This window comes from Elaeis guineensis, chromosome 1 (assembly GCF_000442705.2).
Source record: "Elaeis guineensis isolate ETL-2024a chromosome 1, EG11, whole genome shotgun sequence".
Taxonomy (NCBI): Eukaryota; Viridiplantae; Streptophyta; class Magnoliopsida; order Arecales; family Arecaceae; genus Elaeis; species Elaeis guineensis.
In genome coordinates this window covers 101,325,672-101,343,916 of record NC_025993.2, presented here as the reverse complement: position 1 = coordinate 101,343,916, position 18,245 = coordinate 101,325,672, and the positions used below count along the sequence as shown (strand labels likewise).

Here is an 18,245-nt window from a genome sequence, read left to right as displayed (position 1 = left end):
TCGGGGTCACCGCACCTGACAATCGGAGGTAAGATTACTCTTCTGGAGCTACCTAAGCGTCGAGATAACTAGCAAATAGTTGTGGTGACATGTAACCAAAAAAAAAAGTTGTGCTGACATGCCGGCCCCCTAACCGGAGAGTGATGGGACCTTTCACTCCTCGTAACCCGAGACTCACACAGTATGGACGGTCATGATCTTAGTTGATATGCGCACTCTCAATTACCAGATATGCACCCTTCTAATATCTATTCTTTAGTGTACCAAGTTGCTTATATCTAAAAATAAATTATTTAAAAATTTTTATATTATTTTAAATTTTAATTTAGTACAATCAGAATATCGAATTTTTATATTTATTCACCTCAAATCTATTTATAAATTTTAAAAAATAATATATTTTTATATAATAAAATTTGAATATACTAACTATCGAGTGTATAAAATTTCGAACTTGTCAATTTGATCAATAAAATGATCAAATCAATCAATTTCAGAAAAATAGATTGACGGAACTCAATGCCGTTTGCTCAGTTTGTCAAGTGACTCTAGGTACATGCTAATAAATTTTGATATGGCACAGAATTTGCTGATATGGTTAGAAAGTGCTGACGTGGCTTCTAATATTAATGGAAAAGATTGTTTGTGATTTGAATTGCCTCGCTTCGTATGACCTCCATCCAAAACTCTAGATCCCTCGTCTTCTCCATGTTTGATGTTTGCTTCTTCATTACGGTGCCAACCTCGTCTTTATGCGACAAGCTTGCCTCTTCATTGGTAAAAGGAAAAACCTATCTATTCCCTTTTAGAATCCCACCATCATTGATTGAAGGTTCTGCGGTAAGTTGGAAGGTACAGATTTAAAAATATATGTTTGTTTGTAGGATCCTGTATTTTATTCAGAAATAATTCTTTCTTTGTATGATTTGAGAGTAGTCTCCTAATTTTTTATGCTAAACAGTCTTCTGAATAGTGGATTATAATGCATGTCATTGGATATTTATCCAAGGATCAATTTAGTTAATACTGTCTGTTCTCATTCAGACAATTATTTATATTTCATCTACTTTTTCTATTACATTTGTAATCCTACCTATGTCCTTTGTGACAATTGAAATAGACCTGTTATTCTGGCAAAGGATTTACAGTAATTACTAATTGATTAAGGTAAGCCCTAGTTTTTATATAATTGTGACAATTAGTAGATATTTACATGTATTTTTTTAATAGTTTGCAGCATGGATGTAGTTGTTATAGTTGTTATTCATCATGATGAATTATTTATTAACCATCTTACATTTGATTATGTTGATAGATCAGTGGTAGAGGTAGATGATATTGATGTTGATAAAGTATCATATTTTAGTATTATTGATAAGTTAAATAAGTTGGGTTACAATAATAATATAGACAAAGTACACTATGGGATACTAGGAAGGAGATTTGAAGCGTAGCCTTAGACTTTTATATTGTGACCAACAAATTTTTGAGACATTTAATCAAGTCAACAATGGAGGTACAGTGTATCTTTATGTTGAACATCAATTGGATATACCTAAAGTCATAGATATGGATAATGTTACTAAGAAGTATTTTGATACTGCTACTGATAATTTTGATAAAAATGAGTGTAAGTTTGCAGATAACACTGAGAAAGATGTTCAGGATGATCGGATCTATGGCTCAATTAATTCACTGATTTAATCAGATTTAATTGAGATTATGGGAGCCTAATTAGATTAGATTTATTATATTTTATTTGAGTCTAATTGGATTGGATTTGAAAAAAATCTAATTGGTTAAATCTTAGAGTCCCATATGAATGAAACTCTCTCTCTCTTTGCACCTCCCCTTCTCTCCAGGCCTTCTTTCATCGCACAAATTATTTTGTGCACTGAATAATCCATGCCAAAGCCTCCTATTATCACCTATTAGTGATAGGATTAGGTTGGATTGGTTTTGAATTCAAAGTAGTTTGAATTTCAAAACCTATGTTGATCTATATCCTCCCACACACTGGCCCCTTGTGAAGGGTGCCCAATATATGCAACAAAAGGAAATAAATTCTGATTTTTTCTACACCAAAAAGCCTTGGTCGACCTTTTCTTTCATCTGGATATGCATTGGTTAAGTGGCATTTGATTTAAAATTCAAAGGGAGTTTGAATTCGAATCAAATAACTCCTTATCTCATCCAAGTTTGTTTTGTGAGACAACCATAAAATGGTTATGATTTTTTGTGCCAAGTGAACTTTGAGTTTTACCGTGAGATACCAGAGAAAAAGAAGAGCCAAATATATCTTTTAGGGTATGAGGTTTCGGGTGGGTTTCTACCTTCTTAGCATGTGCAAAGAAGGAGATCTATCTCCTCTCCGATGAGAGATCTAAAATAGTTCTAGGGTTTCTGGATGAGGAAAAAAATCAAAGAGAAGAGTCTTTATCTGATTTTTCTCTATCTTTCATTAACCTTCTCTGATCTATCTTCGACATCGAAAAGATCCGAGGTGATCGAAGGAGATCAAACCAGATTAATCATCAGAAGCCGACTGCGCGAGCTAGCACTCCTATAGAGGGCTGATCGATCTAAGGATTTCATGTGAACCATCCGTAGAGGCCAAATGCTTATACGGTTGTAAGTGACCAGTGAGGACTTTCATATCCATATTTTTGATCTTGGAGTTTGACTATCTACGCTCAAGTATTGAGTTCGAAATTCTCACTATGGTAGATTAGATCTATCACAATATGCTGATTTTTTATTCACATACTTGTTGTTTTAAATTTAGATTTTTATGCATGTAAATTCATGTCATAGTTTCGTTTGTAGGAATTTTAAGATCAGATCTTATGCATGCATTTGTAGATTAAATAGTTTAATCTAATATTCTTCTGCTGTAAAATTTTGAAATGGATGCATAAAACTCCTACGCATCCCAACATTATCAGCCACAAAAATACAGCTACTGATACAAACAATGTAAATAGAACCATTTTTCCAAATCTCTCAAGTCGAGCCTCTGATTTCTATAACTTTTCAATCAGCTGCACCTCAACTTGATGAAGCCTATGTGCTTCATTCTCAGTTGTAGCAAGCCTGGTTTGATTAGTAGAAGTCCGCAAATTTTTATTTTTCCTTCTTAAAATCTAAATTTCATCACGTAATTTAAGAATCACCATCATTGATCGAGAACACATAGGAGGGTCTATCCATTCAAAATATCCACAATATAACTCCTCATCCTACACAATCAAACCATCCGATAAATAAAAAATAATGAATATTTAAGAAATAGGACATCTGATTATTAAAGCATACTTACATGATATTTAGGACAGCCTACAAACCTCCTATCAAGATTGTTTTTAGTCCACGATATCCACTGTCAAACAAACACATTGCAGTTGTATTTTTTTGGACCAACATTGTTCTTCTCAGATGGAGCAGACATCGGGATGGAGGTGAAACTTTGTTTGTTGATGAAGAGGCCGAACTAAAGCTAGATGATTACATCCATAGATTAGAAGGGATCAAAGAAGGAGAAAGCATGGAATTTTAGGTTCATGCCTGCAAAGTATGGCTTCTTCTTTGCTTTCCCCTTTCCATCTCCATTAACCTTGCTTGCCTGCAAAGTATGGCTTCTTCTTTGCTTTCTCCTTTCCATCTCCATTAACCTTGCTTGCTCCTTGAAGCCGTAGATAAAGACAACGGAAAGATGGGAAAAAAAGAGGCTCCGACCATTCATCTGAATCACAAATAACTATTTTCATTAATATTAGAAGCCACATCAGTACCTTCTAATCATGCCAGTAAGTTCTATGCCACGTCAAAGCTCATTAGCATACACATGGGGTCACATGACAAATCAGGCAAATGGTGTTGAGCTCCGTCGGCCCGTTTTTCTGAAATTGATCGGTTTGACTATTTTATTATTCAAATTGATAAGTTCAAAATTTTATTCACTTGATTGCTAGTATATCCAAACTTTATTGTACAAAAACACATTTTTCCCTAGATTGTATTTGATTGCCGTGACAAACATGATGTCACCATTTTAGGCATCATCTTCTTCCATACAAATAAGTCAGATGACATTACATCATAGAATTAAATAAATTTAAAAAAGATTTGATATAATTTTTTATATAATGTAACAAAGAAGAAGAGGTTGAAGAAAATCCAAGCTATAGCAAGTGGAAACCACAAAAAAAATTAGTTTTCACATATTCAAATGCATATAAAATAATTCAACTTATAAGATTGTAAAGATAAATTATTCCAATGAATTCTAATAAATTATAAAACTATGTATCAAATCAAATAAGTAAATGAACAGATCAAGTCTGACATCCAAATCCATCTCAATACATGCATTTGATGTAGGCAAAATATTTTCAAAACTCGTCAGCCACAAGATATTAAACAATTCATATTACTTTCTCGCCGATGCATTGATTTATTTTATTAATCAACTAGAGCTTGGCATGTGAGGTTAGTCTACATCTGTCATGCTCATACTATCAAAAGATACTGTCCTCGATAATATAAAGTCAATCAATCATAATCAGCTAAAATCTATCATAATAAAATAAAATAAAAAATTTAACTGCATCATAATTATATAATTAAACTAAAATTAGTTTGGAGTCACTGAATCTAAAATCAAATATCAAATCTATATCTAAAAAATTTTAGCAATAAAAATTTTCAAGCTTGCTATGCAAGTCCCCAAGTTTGGATCTTCCATCATTCCTAACATTAAAGAGGTATGAGTTATACTAGCTCAGTAAGTAAAATATATATTTTTTTATTAGATCAAATAATAGTTTTTTTATAATAATATAATATTTTAAAAAATAATAGATATTATAAAATAAAGTATTTCATAGAGTATATAATAAAATAAGTCATAAAGATAATTATGCATGCATAAATCATGAAATTTCATAAATATGATTTATAAATTATTCTTATCAGATATTCATATCATATTTCAAAATATTGTTTACAGATATTTATGCTATAGTCACTTTATATCCATAATAGGATCATTATTGTAATCGATAAGTTTTATAATTCATATTCATTAGCAACTTTATACCCATTGGTAGAAGATCGTTTGTCGACTGACTTCACTTTCGCAAGGTTGTCATAGCTATTTGAGAGTCTTTAAAATTTTATATCTTTTTTCTTAAAATATATACATACATAATGAAAAAATAATAAAATTTATGCTTTATAAACATGCTACGTTCATAAAATATATTCATGAAATCATTGATCATAATAAAATATATTTTTTATACCTCATATATTGATCTTTGTTTTATAAAAATATGATTTCATCGATAATAGATCATATACATGAAAAACATAGTAATTTGAAAAAAAAAAAAAAAGCATAAGATTTACCTACTTGATTTATCCTAGATCTTTAGATTTTATTAAAAGAATCAACTAATCCTATTTAAAATATTAAATCATAATCAATTTTTTTAATTAATTCAATAAAATTAAATAATAATAGAAGGTCGTTAATTAGGTGTTAGTCTGATAGACCATCAAAGCATTAAAGAGATATGGGATTTTCTTATTAGGTTAAAATGAATCCCTAAAAGAGGAAGGTATGACTCGATACTAGAGTCTCTACGTCTTCTTAAAGAAAAAAAGTGGATGAAGAGAGAAAAGTAGAGAGATAACATAGAGAGAAAATCTTCGTATCCCTCAAAAGAGAAATCCATGATCAAGATCATCAAGGCTCATGTCAGGATAACTCAATAGAGGTTAACAGTGATCAAATGCTATGAATTTTTGATAAGAGCCGGCTAGGATCTGACCTACTATATAGATATCAAAGCGATTCTGAGTCTTTTTGAAAAGATCATCTTAGATTTATACTAGGATCCATGGATTAGATAGAGAAGGAAAGAGAGAGAAACCTTCGAGAAAGAAGGAGAGAAACAAGAGAGAGAACTTTTCTCTCTCTTTTTTTTTCCTCTTCTTTTCTTCTTTCTTTCTTTCTTTGGCCGAACAAGGGATGCAAGGGGGTGGTGGCTACAAGTCCAGCTGAAGGGGGCCTCCACTATTTCATAGGCCCCATATATTCTCTCACTTTTCTAATTAAGTGCCTAATAAAATATCCATATATTCTCTCACTTCCCTAATTAAGTGCCTAGTAAATCTCTATTTTCTCTCACTTTCTATAATTCCTATTAATTCTCAACCATAAAATTGTTTCTCTAATTTTCAATTAATCAATGGGTATACATTTTTATTGAGCACAATGGTTATATTTTTTTCCTATAAAACCAAGTCTTTTTTTCATTTATAATATCAATTTCTTAATTCCTCTTTTCTTATTCTCTTTATTCTTCTCCTTAGTGGCACTTTCTAAGACTCTAATATTCCCTGCACTTCTGTATAAGATAATTAGTTAATTATTCATCTCATTTACAATCAGCATTCAACAATCAGGTATTATTATTCTAATCTTTATAGATTTTTTTTAAAATTTAAAGTTTATATTATATTATTATATTATCTCTATTTTATTTAATAGTTGATTCATTGAATTAAAAATTTTGATTATTGATCTTGTATTAGCTATTTAAAAAATATAAGATATATGTAATAGCTAAATTTTTTTAATAATTCATAATAAGAAGTTAAATATGTCAACTCAAAAATATAAATCTGATTATTTAGAACTTCAAAAAAAAAGAATTAAAATTTTAATGCAATCTTAAAAAAGAGATCTTGATAATTTTTTTTATGAGCAATAAAAATAATAAATTAAAAAATATTGATAAATATTTTTTAAATAAATAATTTAATAATATTTTAAAATTAGATGATAATAAAATACAAGAACAAGAAGAAGTCAACAAAGAGATTTAAAATGATTCTCTAACTCATGGTGAAGAGAACCAACCTATTAATTTAAATGATTGCATTCCTAAAAATATTTATGATTCAAGTCAATGAATAAATTTTGATACAAATTTGAAAGATTTTTGAGTACAAAAAAGTCCAATTAGAGTTAATGATATAGATTTTTCTTAAAAAAAATTCTCAAGATATTTTTTTGCTACATATTATATTCAAAAATTAACAAACAGAGAGAAACATGAAAGAAGATAGCTAGTTTATTCAAAAAACTTGAATAAAATATTATATTTTAATTGTAAATTATTTAATTCTACTTCTACTATAAGTAAACTAGCTAATGTTGGCACTAGAGATTGAAAAAACCTTAGTGCTAAACTTAAAAATCATGAGATGAGCAATGAGCATATTATTAATATAAGTTTATAGATTGATTTAGAAATGAGATCGTTGAAAAATAAAATAATTGATAAAAGTATTTAAGAACAAATACGTAAAGATGAAGAATATTGAAAAAAGTATTATCAAGAATTCTTACTATAGTAAAAACTCTTGATAAAAATAATTTAACTTTCCATGAAAAAATAAAAAGATCTATTAAAAAAAATAATGATAATTTTTTAAGTCTAATTAAAATGATTGTAAAATTCAATTTGATGATGTAAAAACATATTCGATGTATTAAATATAATAAAATTATACTCATTGTCTTAGACATAATGTACAAAATGAATTGATAAATTTATTAGCAAGTAAAATTAAAAATAAAATTATTAAAAAATTATAAAAATAAATTTTTTTCAATATTATTTGATTGCACTCTAGATGCAAGTCATCAAGAGCAAATATCTTTTATATTGCGATATATGGATATTTCATCAAGTCCAATTAAAATTATAAAATAAATTTTAAATTCTTAAAAATAGATAATACAACTGAAAAAGGTCTTTTTGATGTTATTGTATATGAAATAAAATAATTAGACTTGATATTAATAATTTAAGAGGACAGAAATATGATAATGGATCTAATATAAAGGGCAAACAATAATGAGTATAAAAATAATTTTTAGATATGAATCCTAGATCTTTTTATACACCATAATTTTTAGATATGAATCCTAAATTTAATACTTTGTGACATGGTTAATTCTTGTACTATAGCTATATCATCTTTTAGAATGGTATAATATATATATTTACTATTTTCTTCTTCTATTAACTGATAGAAAATTTTATAAGATAATATATCCGGTCTAACTTTTAAATCATTATCACAAATACGTTAAAAAAATCATATTAAAAATGTTAAAGCAATAAGATTCTAAGCTCCACAAATAAAAGATTCTTTATTGAAATTAATAGAAGTTAGTGAAGATCCTAAAATTAAAAGTGAAGCTAATTGCTTAGCAACATATGAGCTTAAAAATTTTAAATTTTTATTGGACATGACTATTTAGTATAATATATTATTTATTGTTAACTCAGTTAACAAAAATTTATAATAAAAAAATATGCATATTAATGTTGCTATAAAATAACTAAAAGGCCTCATTTCTCTTTTTGAAAAATATAGAGAAGATGGATGTACATCTGCCATAATTTTTTTAAAAAAAAATTACATTTGAAATAAAAATAAAATCTAAATTTTATGATAAATGTATCATTTATAGAAAAAAATAATTTAATGAGAATGTTGATAATGAAATAACAAAATTTCTTAAAGAATCATTTAGATTTGATTATTTCTTATATATAGTAAATCAAGCAATTTTTTTACTCAAAAATAGATTTGAATAGTTTAAGATATATACAAATATTTTTGATTTTCTATTTAGTGATAAAAAATTGAAGTCATTAGACAATGATAGTTTGAAAGAATATTATCTTGACTTTAAATGTTCTTTAAAATATAATAACTATTCTGATATTGATGATTTAAATTTATTTTTAAAACTAAAAATTTTAAAAAAAATTATATAAGTGGAAGATAACAGTTTAATTGACATACTCAATCATATAAAAAGACTTACTCTTTTTTAAATACATATATTACTTTTAAAATAATATTAACTATTCCACTAAGTGTTGCTTCGACGAAATTTTTTTTTTCAAAACTAAAATTAATAAAATATTACTTAAAATCAATAATGTCTCAAGAAAGATTAAACGAATTGGTTATATTATCAATTGAAAAAAAAATATTAGAAGAATTTGATTGTAAAAATTTAATTAGCAATTTTATATCTCAAAAAGCTAAAAAAATAAAATTTTTATAAAAAATTTACATAAGCTTTAATAGAAAAAAACCTCATTTTAATATTTAGCTTTAGGTCTCTATATATATTGAGCCACTTCTGGATGGCTAGTTATCAGAGAATTGGCAACAGGCAACATCAGTGAGTAGCTGGCCGTGATCAGTAGGGGATGGCCTATAGCAAGGATCAAATGGTGGAAATTCATAAAAACTAGCTCAAAAAATAGGACATTCAGGAGCTTTTGTTTGTTTTTTTGGTCGTCGGCCGTTCGTCGACGATCATGGATTTGCCGCATAGGGTTGAGGGGAGGCCGAGCAACCCAACCAAGGGTTTGGTGTCAAGTGGTAATAGCATCGGCAACCAAAAAAAGAAAAGATCAAGATTGAAAAATAAGAGAAGTAGAACTTAAATGATTTTCGGCCAAGCCGGTGGCCGACAGTGGTGCCCAATGACATGAAAAGAAAGAGAAAGAAGAGAGAAAGAGGGGTCAAGATTTATCTCGAGCTCCAGTGACGTCTCTGGCGAAGATTTTGGATGGGCACAAAGATGGTAGGCTACAACTTCAACGAAAAAAAAAAGAGAAAAAAGATGAAAGAAGGTCGGTGGTCACCGTGGACGGCTTCGGAGGAAGGAGAAGGAGATTTAGAAAGGGTTTTTTAAGGTTTTGGCAGCTCGGGAGTCCTAAAATTCTAGAAGTCTCAAAATCTTAGGAGTTCAGTTCTCAGACGGACTCGATGGGGAAGAAGACTCCGATCGGGAGTCTTTGTTCCTCTTTTTTTTTCTTTTTGAATTTTTTTTTTATTTTTTGCTTTAAGATTCATACAAAGAAAATTTTTGGACCAGATACCACAACGTACCTTAGTCAACCTTGGTTGAGCTTGGGATAAATCAAGATAGTTTTGAAATTATTTTTGAGCATGAAATTTGAGATCAAGCTTGGTTTATTCGTCATTTGATTGAACTTAATATCAAGTCGAGCCAAGCATAAGTTTGATCCATCAGTTTGATAAACTAAAATCAAGCTACAATTAATTTGAGTTTTCTAATACGATAGCTTAACTTAATGTTTGATTGATTCAAACATTTGAAAATAATTAGTATTTAATCAAAAAATACAAACCTAAAAATATTAAGTATACTATGAAAAAAAGTATTACTCGACAAAGCATAATAAAATAACTAAGCCATCAATCAAAGCTTATATATATTGTATCTATTATATAAACATTGTATATTTATACGTTCTTTTATACATAAAGTAGAATATATATATATATATATATATATAAAACATTTATTATATGATACTCTACATAAAATGCTATAGGGCATGTCTTGAAGGCGTATGGAGTTGGGCTAATTTCCAGCTTGCTTGAAAGTTAGTTTGAGCAGGCTTGATCAACTGATAGCGTTATTCAGCACTAGATGCAAAATCAGCTGACAGGCATGACTGATCCACATGAAGCTTGTAACTTAAGGATTTGTAAGTAATTTAAAGCTTAATTAGTGATCCGTAGAACATTATAATTTAATGTATAACTTGCTACAGCTCAGGAACTTCTAGTAATTTAAGGTGGAAGTCGAGGCTTATAAATAACTTTATCAATGCCGTATATCCAGCTTAGCGTGGTCTTTATTGAGGAACTTAAAAATAGTTCAAAATTCAAATGGTACTCAATAACCTCTTTGACATGTAAATCAGAGGCCATGCTGATATATGCATGTAAGCAACAAGTCTTGCCAGATTTAGCAGTTTCACGATGCTTAAAAGAAGATTATAGTTTGTTATTGGTCAGAACATGTTCTAGTTTGAGTGCACTTTTACATTGTTTGAGACATTTATCTAAATATGCTCGCGTAAAACAGGCTTGTTTACAACGTTCATCGCACCTAGAAGATTAGAAACTTACAGAGGATTCACCATGTGCAAATAGCTTACTTGAGCCTTTATATCAGTTAGACTTCAGAAAATTAAGCTAGGTTTAACCTTCTGTAGTTTACCTACCCTTATTGCACCCAAAACATTTTTTGGAGTCCAAGACTCACCTAGCTACTTATAAGTTGATATCAACCAGCACTACAATGATCTCCATAGTACATTTTGATTACATCGGCCTCTGCTAGGTCTATCTTGCATACTCAACATTGGCATGTCATGCCTCAAATGTGCCTGTTGCAAAACACACATCACAGTTACCGATGCTCAAATAATCTATTAGGCAAAATTTGATGACCCAAATAGGATCATCAAGTGACCTGATATCCGATGATTGAAGATCATTATAATTGGTATACTATGTTCCAATGATTAAAGATCCTCAAGAATCCACGAATAACCTATTTGGTACAAAATCGGAAACTAAGGTCATTAACCATATAATATCAAAACTACCATAATTCTATAAAATATATTTATTAATCATATAAAATATATTATATATTAGTAATATATTTATGAATATATTAATTACTAATATATTATATAATATATGTTGATCCTATAAATTATTATTCCTACAAAAATATATTAATTGTTATAATAGAATTTATATTTTTATTTATAAGAATATATTATTATTTTAATACTAATATTTATTTTTACTAAAAATAACATAAATAGGATTAATATATTAAATAATTTCATTGCATAAATATAAAGTATAAAAAATATTTTTATTATAATTTAAATTTATAATCAAATAAAAATATAATAATAATATATTACAACAATATTATTATAAATATAATCCAACTGCTGGCACCCTTCCAGGATTCAAACTCTAATAATGCTATTACAGCCATGGTTAAAGAGCACCATTCAGGTTGGTCATTTGCTCCACATACTAGTTACTATTTGAAAATTTTGGGGCATTAGAAAGTCATGTTCCCTAGTTTCCCATATATCTAATGTCTTAGACACGCCGGAGATTAGAGATTTACTTTAGAGTAAATAAATACACCCAAACACCATGTTGAATGATAAGAATCTCCAAGATTATAAACTTATCCAAGGTAAATGAACACACCCAAGGATACCATGTTCGATGGCAAATTCTAGAGGTACATTAACCATCATCAAGGAGCTAAATTCAAGTCCCCATGATGAAATTATTCTGCAAAAAAATGGAAGAAGGAATTTGAAACACAGCTTCCAGCAAGCTTCTCATTTATTCACCAGCTATGGATTCTCAACCCTATCTTTTGAGTTTATTTATCATCTGGCCCATAGGATTGATTGGGGCATATGACCTGCACATCATTGAACAGCTGTAAACCGATAAGAGGCATAAGAAAGTGATCCATTGCTCCAGCTATTGTGGATCAGTTCAGCCTTTGCTCTCTCGCCTGCAGCCCCAAGAGCCACATGGAGAGGGTAGAAATGCTCCGGCCACGGGTGTGCAACCTTTGCACAAGGTGCCTTGTCCTCATATTGTATCACATCTTCATATCTAATGCAAAAAATATAATTCCCATCAAATAGAAGCTATTACAATTGTAAATGTACTAAAGGTACAACCAAATAGAAATCCATGCTCTTCATATCAAACATATTGAAACAGATGGATCCACCAACTTCAATGGATCCCAATTTTGAATTGCTTTAAGTAAATAGCTTGTGTGTGTGTGTGTGTGTGTGTGTGGATAATGAGAAGTATACCTTCCATCAAGGAGAGCCTCTTTGAGCCAAGTATCAAAATCCAGTGCCCACTTTGGTGCAGGTGAATTGCCTCGGCTGATCATCCTCAGGTTGTGTGTAGCACTTCCTGACCCAATAATAAGGACCCCCTCCTCCCCAAGTGGAGCCAAGGCCTTCCCCATGTTGTAATGGTATCTAGCATCCTTCTGCATTTGGACAGAGAGTTGGCACACTGGAATGTTAGCCTCTGGGTACATGAGCATGAGGGGAACCCATGCACCATGATCGAGCCCGCGAGTTTTGTCTTCTTTAACATGGCCAAAGCCTGCTGCTTGCAGCAACTCCTTTACTCTCTCTGCCAATTTGGGTGCGCCAGGTGCAGGATACTTGAGCTGGAACAAAAACCAAACTAGTAATTATGCAACTACATGGTAACTTAAGTGTTTACCTTTCAGGGGTGTGACGATCAGGAGAGCTGCCTGATTCATACTTGATCTTAAGAAAAAATTACAACATATATCTAGTAAATTGAGCTTGAAACTAATATAATAAATGTTTTCTTTTGTTTGGTGTTGAAAGCAATTAGCTGAGCATTATGAAATGTTTCTTTGCATTTTAAGAGAAAACCATGGGGTCAGGAGATCAATCACTTAGTTACTAGTTCAAGAGTCCTTTTCTCTGACAATATTATAGCTACAAATGTAGTTATACCAGCTCCATAGGTACAAACGTTAGTTACTCCTCTTTTTTTTTGAAAAAAAAACTTCTACAATTATTATGTGATACCGGAATTTCTCTCATAGCAAACTTTTTTGACCCAATTGAGTGGTTGAAAATGCATAATTCTTCTCTCAGAATGAAGAGGTTGTTCTTATAGGACTTCATTACAAGATGCAAATGTTTTACATGATTCATGCAATATTTATGAAAATACAACAACTTAACTAGAAATACAATTAAGGTGCACCACAAGATATGATATATGTCGTCCAATAAACTTTAAGATGATGTATGTCAGTTTTTCCAATTTATATGCTTCATGACATAAAAGTAGAAACATGAAAGATGCATAAAATGAGGTGATGGCGGAAAAATTTTTAAAGAGAAATGGCAGATATTAGGAATGTTATCTGTAACCAGTCGTGAGGGAACAAGTGAAACAAGTCAACATAACACTTTTTGACTATGAGATCAATGGAAGTTTGAGAACTTGTCCTTCCCTGAAGGGGAAAGAGGAAGTTTGGATTACAAACCTCTTGCCTTATTTATTCAGGTAATTGAACTCATAAATCTTTGACTAAGTTTAGGCTACTTGGAACAGTTTCCCTTTTTGTGCTCAATGTTTTAAGTGCCACTGTGCCAGTCTGCATCAGGCCAGTGCCAATATCAATATTGGGCCCAATAATACTCTGCAAGATTTATAGCTTTTTTTCTAAAAAAAAATTATATGTTTTCAAAGTAATATGGCACACACCACGCCAGCCAAACTTATATCTAGGGCTGCATGTGGATTGAACCCATTGATTTGGGAATGATCCAAAATTAATCCAGTCCAACTTGAACCAAAGTTTGATGGATTAGGCTTGGATTCAAAAGCATAACCCAGTTCAAGTATGGATTAGATTTGGATCACGTAGTTTCCAATCCAAACCTGCATCGACCTGAACAGGTCCCAAACAAACATAATATGTAAACTTTTCATACCTTCTTGAAATAAGAAATGAGTTTTCTTTTTGCCATCTGGTTAGTCAATAATATTTGCTTTTAATTATAACTATTTGTGGTTGCCAGTTACAGCAAGTTTCAGATAATGTCTATATACTGTATACTATTATTTTGTTATATAACATGTTTATGATATAATTAGGTGTTCAGTTTTCATATGTCCATTATGGTTTATGCTAAGATTGTTGCAGATCTGATTTGACCAAAACTCCATAGATTGATAAACTTAATATTATACCTATTCCACCTACCTGAATGGAATTGAAGTAGGTTTGGGTTCGGTATCTTGATCCAATTCAAAAACAGATTTGATTTGAATTGTGCCTATCCCCAATCCAACCCAATCTTGATCCAGTTCAAAAATGATCGAATTTTGATTGTGCCTGCCTCCGGTCCAACCCAACACATTTGCATCCCTACATGTATCAGTAGCACTTAAGCCTTGCTTGTGCGATACCCATTAGCTCTGGCTCGTGCCACATGAAAATCGACATCATTTTCAAGCATTTATTGATGTAACAACCCCCATTGAAAGCGATCATTCATATTATTTATAAATTTCCTTGAACGAATATTTCAACAAACCATGTCAAATGTGGAGGTTTGGAGTGCTTTAGTATGGTAATTTTTTCCTGATTGTTAGTGCATGCAAGTGTGCATGTGGGTGTATTCTTTTTGAGTAATCATTGTTTTATATGTTCCCCAATGAATATTATTAGTTTGGAAATCATTCACACCTGCCAGATCTTTCTGATTTATTAAATAAACAAGAGCATTAGTTCCCAATGTCAACACCAAAAACTTTTGTTAGGCTAATTGGGTCAACCGAACCACTCCTTCCAACTACCTTGATTATATAAACCATTAAACCAAGGTTTTTTATGGCTCATTCATGCCATGCTGACCAAATTCTCCACCAAAGAATAAAAGAAATCAACTGTTTTCTCATTTTATCTAAATATTTCCCCTGCATGTAACAAATACTAGTTTTGTTAAATGAACTAAAATTTATTCCTCTTCTAAACCTAAACCGATTGAGACCACCCACCAACTCCATCCAACTACCACTAACTTTCTTAAACAATTTTCAAATGGATTGCTAATATCGTATTGGGCAGATCATTCAGACAAACTTTCCAATGAATAAAATGTAATATTGTCCTTATTCTTTTTTAAAATCTATACAGCTCTCCAGGCTGTGACGGTAGTGCATGTTGATGAATTGTTCAGGGAACTGATTCACTACATGAGATCTCTAAGGATCTTTGAGACTTTCTACAGAAAGCTTCCTATTATCCACATACTTTTCATATTTCTTTCTTAATCTACTAATCTCTAAAACTTCTTAGCACATCTTTTCTTCCTGAATAATTAGAAATTTTTCCTTTAGAAATCCGAGAGTGGGTTTGTTTCCTTCTAATACTTCGATAAAACTCTTTTAAAATTATTTTGATAAAATAAAACTTTTCTGTTGGATTACCGTATTTGCATTCTTTATCTCCTTAACCGAATCATCCTGCTTACATTCTTATACTGAAAAATCAGATAATCCTTATGTAACCAAACAAGACAAAATAAAACAACACATCCTAGGAGTTTCATGGGGTGGTTCGCGACGAGAATCCAAATCGAAATCACAATTGAAATGGACTATAATGAGAATCGGAATGGTCATATCCCCCAATGCATTTCATTCATGATCGGAATCCAAGTCCGAATGAAATTTGAATATTAAGAGAGAATAGAGATTGAGTTTGGGAGAATTTGGACATTTCCATTCCCCTCTGAAATCAAAATTGGAATGAAACTTCCCCCAACCAAACCATTAGAATAGAAGCCACTCATTCTCATTCCCATTCCAAAGTCAAACTCCCCTTAACCAAATATGCCCTTAGTTTCCCAAGCATCCAAGGGGATATTTGATTAGTGGCTGGAACCCGGAATCAAAATGAGAATCGGAACGGCTATATCCCCCAATATATTTGGTTCATGAAAGGAATTGCAATCAGAATGAAGTTTGAATACTAGGAAAAAATAGGGATTGGGGCATTTCCGTTCGCTCCTGGGATTGGGACTCCCCCCAACCAAACAGCTTGAATGGGGCCACTCATCCGCATTCCCATATGCCCCCACCCCACCCCCAACCAAGCATGCCCTAAATACTTCCATTACCAGGAATTAATATTTTTTTTAAAAAAAAGAATCCTTTTTTAACCCAAGAACACCAGATTATAACACCATCATTTGTATGAACAAAGGCACAGATAAACCTTAGACACAATAAATTCTCAAAAAAAGGAGAAGAAAAGGAAAAAGAGCTTTCCAACCCATATCCTTATAAGACCAATCAAGAGAAAAGATGGAAGAGACGATCACCTGGTACATGGGTTTGGGGAAGCCATAGAAGTCGTAGATGGTGTCGGAGGGCCCCTCGACGGCATTGACGGTGGGCTCAGCAGTGTCCCAGTGAGCGGAGGCGACGAGGATGGCCTTGGGGACGGGGTGGAACACCTTGGCCTTCCACGATTGGAGGAAATGCCTCGCCGCCATGCTTTCATCGATCGACAGCGTCGGAGACCCGTGAGATATAAAGAACGTATCCATGGCCAATTCCAGAGAGAGAATAAAAGAGAGGAAAGAATAAAGAGAAAAAAAAAGAGGAAGTTTTGTTCTTTGAGATAGAGAATGGAGGAGAAAAAAAGACGGCTTCTCTTCTTTGTAAGGAGAAAACAGAGGCCTTTTTATAAGCAAAAAGAGAGGTGAAAGAATTCCTTCCGGCCAAGGGATTTGGTGGGCGAGTAAACGAAGGAACCCATGCAGGTAGATGGGACCGTTGCCAATTTTTTATTGCGTCATATCTTTAAAAAGATTTACTTGTATTGTCTTTTTTTTTTTTTTTTTTCTTTTTTGGAGAAATGTGGGACACGTGATAATAGATCATTGCTAACGTCGAGATGACCGTTATTAGGAAAAGCACACGCAAAAGACCGACATTAGGAATACGTAGATGCCATCTGAGATTCTAGAAGAGGAATGGTCAGCGGGGGAAGGAAAGTGGGTGGATGGGATGTTATTTGGGCTGGAACACGTGGTGGCCGTTGGATGAGGCCTGGTGTTGTCTCGTGGACCAGATCATTAACAAGGCTGAGATGTTAGTTTGTTCCAACATGGCGATCTCTTTGTATGCTTCACCACCGACCTGAAATCCATACGGAAAAATTGCATAAATAAATAAAATGGAGCATTGGGTTGAATGGCAGCTAGTAGTAAATGCAGGGTGTTTTATGCTTTTAAGAGATGTTTGGTTGGAGAAAATTGAGGTCCGAAGTCAGAATGGGAGTAGGTGACTCTCCTTCCAACCAAACCATTTGGTTGGAAGGAGAAATTTCATTTCAATTCTAATTTCGAAATAAAATGAGAATGATTCAATCTATTTAAAATTTAATTTTTATTCTCTCTTAAAAATTTAAATTTTTATCATGATTCTGATTTCAATCACGAATCAAACGCTTCGAATGATTTGGCTATTCCGATTCTAATCTATTCTAATTTCTATTTTAATTTCGATTCTGATTATGAATCAATATATCCTAATTCTGGTCATGACTCAAACGTTCGAAGGATTTGACCATTTCAATTCTAATCTATTCTAATTTTTATTTAATTTTTTATTTTGATTACGAACCAAACATCTCCTAATGTCATAAATAATTTTAAACGATAATGTTTGAGAATCATATCAAT

At 31.6% G+C, this 18,245-nt stretch overlaps 1 protein-coding gene across 1 annotated transcript; it reads right to left on the bottom strand.

Annotated features, from left to right (window-relative positions):
- Positions 1-12,111: 12,111 nt before the first annotated feature.
- LOC105060762 (extradiol ring-cleavage dioxygenase) lies at positions 12,112-17,258 on the bottom strand. The gene is made up of 3 exons (XM_010944601.3): positions 16,878-17,258; positions 12,798-13,168; positions 12,112-12,588 (listed from the first exon to the last, which is right to left on the bottom strand). The coding sequence occupies exons 1-3, from the start codon at positions 17,103-17,105 to the stop codon at positions 12,396-12,398; spliced, it is 792 nt and encodes a 263-aa protein (XP_010942903.1). The 5' UTR covers positions 17,106-17,258; the 3' UTR covers positions 12,112-12,395.
- Between the last annotated feature and the right edge of the window lie 987 nt (positions 17,259-18,245).

Bases quoted from the DNA above. Each gene is read 5' to 3' on its own strand.
- LOC105060762 (XM_010944601.3), bottom strand. From the start codon at position 17,105: ATGGATACGTTCTTTATATCTCACGGGTCTCCGACGCTGTCGATCGAT. The intron at 13,169-16,877 runs GTGATCGTCTCT...TTTTTGTTCCAG, and splicing joins TCCCCAAACCCATGTACCAG to CTCAAGTATCCTGCACCTGG. The intron at 12,589-12,797 runs GTATACTTCTCA...TTTTTGCATTAG, and splicing joins GAGGCTCTCCTTGATGGAAG to ATATGAAGATGTGATACAAT.